Source organism: Salvia miltiorrhiza, chromosome 3 (genome assembly GCF_028751815.1).
Source record: "Salvia miltiorrhiza cultivar Shanhuang (shh) chromosome 3, IMPLAD_Smil_shh, whole genome shotgun sequence".
Lineage (NCBI taxonomy): Eukaryota > Viridiplantae > Streptophyta > Magnoliopsida > Lamiales > Lamiaceae > Salvia > Salvia miltiorrhiza.
Genome location: NC_080389.1, coordinates 19,756,674 through 19,759,244, shown reverse-complemented (window position 1 = coordinate 19,759,244; position 2,571 = coordinate 19,756,674). Strand labels below are relative to the sequence as shown.

Genomic DNA, 2,571 nt, shown 5'->3' with positions numbered 1-2,571 from the left:
CTCGATAATTTCTTTTTTTTTTTTTTTTTTAATTCTCTTTTCCTCTTTAAAAATTTCTCTCTCCTCTTTAAAAACTAAAAAAATCAAGTAGGCTATCAAGGAACCCCAATGCAGCACTACCTACTCAATAACACAAACACTATCAAGTAGGCTATCAAGGAGGCTATCAAGGAGGTCCCAATGCGGATGCTCTAAAAGCCTCTACGTAAACCCACTCCCTCAAACATCAATGAAAATGTTAACATTCAGAAAGTTATAAAATGCTCACCAATTAAAATGTTAACAGCAATGAAAATTCAAATAAACCATAACAACTATGAAATGCTCAGCAACTATGAAATCACCTTTGGGTCATCCTTTCTGGGGCAGTTTCTGGAGTCATGATGAACTTTTTTATTGCATCTCCTACAAAGATGCAAAGGTTTCTGCGCAATGATAATGGCCTTCTCTTTTTCAGATTTCCTACGGCCACCGGCACCACTACCTTTAGTCTTAGCAATGTCTGGAGGAAGAACAGATGGAGATTCTGCAGGTGTGGATCCATAGAATTCTTCGAAAAGTCTGCTCTTTGCAGTTGAAGGGTTGACATATGTACCGATCTCCGCATACTTGTCCCTCACTTGAATAAGATTATCATATAGTTGATCACACATCTCCTGGTTTCCCCTTACGCGTCCAATCATTTCACTAACGACTTTGAAGATGAGGAACTCAAAATTTGGAGTAGACTTACTACCATCTTCGCGCACTACCCCGAGTGATTCATTTGGACACAATATACTGAATTTGCACCATCGCCTCACAATGTACTTGTCAGGAATAGCATCAAGTTTTAGGTTCCTGAAAACAACAAACATGTGCATGCAAGGTGTACCTTTTCGGGTGAACAAGGTGCAGCTACATAACACGTCGTGTTGGGGGCGCACATAGCGAACAGTAAATTCACCATCTATGTTGTCCTCGACAACATAAATCTCTTCGTCTCCTTGGGTATACATCTTTCGTATGGCACACCCTTTGTTTGCATGATCTATCTGCTCCTGCACCTCCTTGAACACTGAGTTTGTGTACACAATAGCTGCGTTATGTTCAATCTTAAGATTTGTCATCATCACAGGGGAACGCGTCTCATCCGCATGTGTTACCTCCTTGTACTTATATCTCTGTGCGTCAAGAGCACTGCAGAAGTTATTATATAGTATCACAAGATTAGAATGCTTGTTGATATAGCGTTTGAAATAGCTATTCTCGCTCTCGGACATTGAAGTGGTTCGAAATAGACCACTCATGTGTACATCTCTGAAATACGCTGGTATCCACATTGAACGATCTTCATAGATGTCAGAGAACCATTTGTTTGATGTAAGGTCATATTCTTCGATCATGTTCTTCTAGTTTTCCTCAAACACTTCTGGTTCATCATTATCATTCCACACAACACTATCATAAGCTAACTTAAAATCAGAATCATCCCTCAACCTTTGTGGCAGCTTTTCAGCAACTTTAATATTTATGTGCCACATACAAAACCTGTGACGTGTTTCTTTCCAAGTTGATGCGACAGCTTTCTTAAGACCAGTGTCTTGATCAGTAATAAGAATACGGGGTGCATTTCCCATTATCAACTCAAACTTTTCCAAAACCCATGCATAAGACTCTGAATTTTCATGATCAATTAATGCCGCAGCGAATGAGATGCACTTACCGTGATTATCTTTACTAGTGAAAGGAGTGAATATCAATTTGTAACTGCATATGATATAAATTAAAGATGTTAGTGGAAGTTCAAATTATGATATAATCATGTTCGGGTGATATGATATAATCATGTTCGAAATTGGAAACTGTATATAGAGAAGATATATTCGAATCATATCTACGTCGAAGTTCAAAATATGATATAATCATGTTCGAAATTGGAAAACATGAAGTTCGCTTTAGCATTTAAGTACGTGTCGAACTAGCGTTTGGCATAAAAAAATATTTCTTACATATTTAAATACATTCGTTTCATGTATAGAAATAGATTTAAATTTCATATACTAATAAAACCAGTTTTTTTTATTTACTAAAGTTATTGATTAACTGCGAATTTAAATAATGAACATGCATTATGGTGCCTATATGAGTTCAGCAGATTTTCGTTGATTCTTTAAATTAAGTGCAACGCAACTAATCTCTTGAAACTCTCAACCTAACAATTCAATATTCAATATTCAACATTCAACGAACCAGATTATCATCTGTTGAACATGCAAACTGAACTCAAATAACTGCGAATTCAAATTAACATCTGTTCAACCTAAAGTTATTGATTAGCTACGAATTCAAATAATGAACATGCATTATGGCGCCTATATGAGTTCAGCAGATTTTGGTTGATTCTTTAGATTAAGTGCAACGCAACTAATCTCTTCAAACTCTGAACCTAACAATTCAGTATTCAACATTCAACGAACCAGATTAACATTTGTTCAATAATGATATGTCGAAATGTGTTTATGAACAAGCATCGAATAAATATTAATATACATAAAAAATATTTCATAATACCTGTTGGTGCTATAAGTA

General features: G+C 35.9%; 1 protein-coding gene across 1 annotated transcript; it reads right to left on the bottom strand.

Annotated features, from left to right (window-relative positions):
* Positions 1-332: 332 nt before the first annotated feature.
* Positions 333-1,385, bottom strand: LOC131018501 (protein FAR1-RELATED SEQUENCE 5-like). Its single transcript, XM_057947219.1, has one exon. The coding sequence runs from the start codon at positions 1,383-1,385 to the stop codon at positions 333-335; it is 1,053 nt and encodes a 350-aa protein (XP_057803202.1).
* Positions 1,386-2,571: the final 1,186 nt, after the last annotated feature.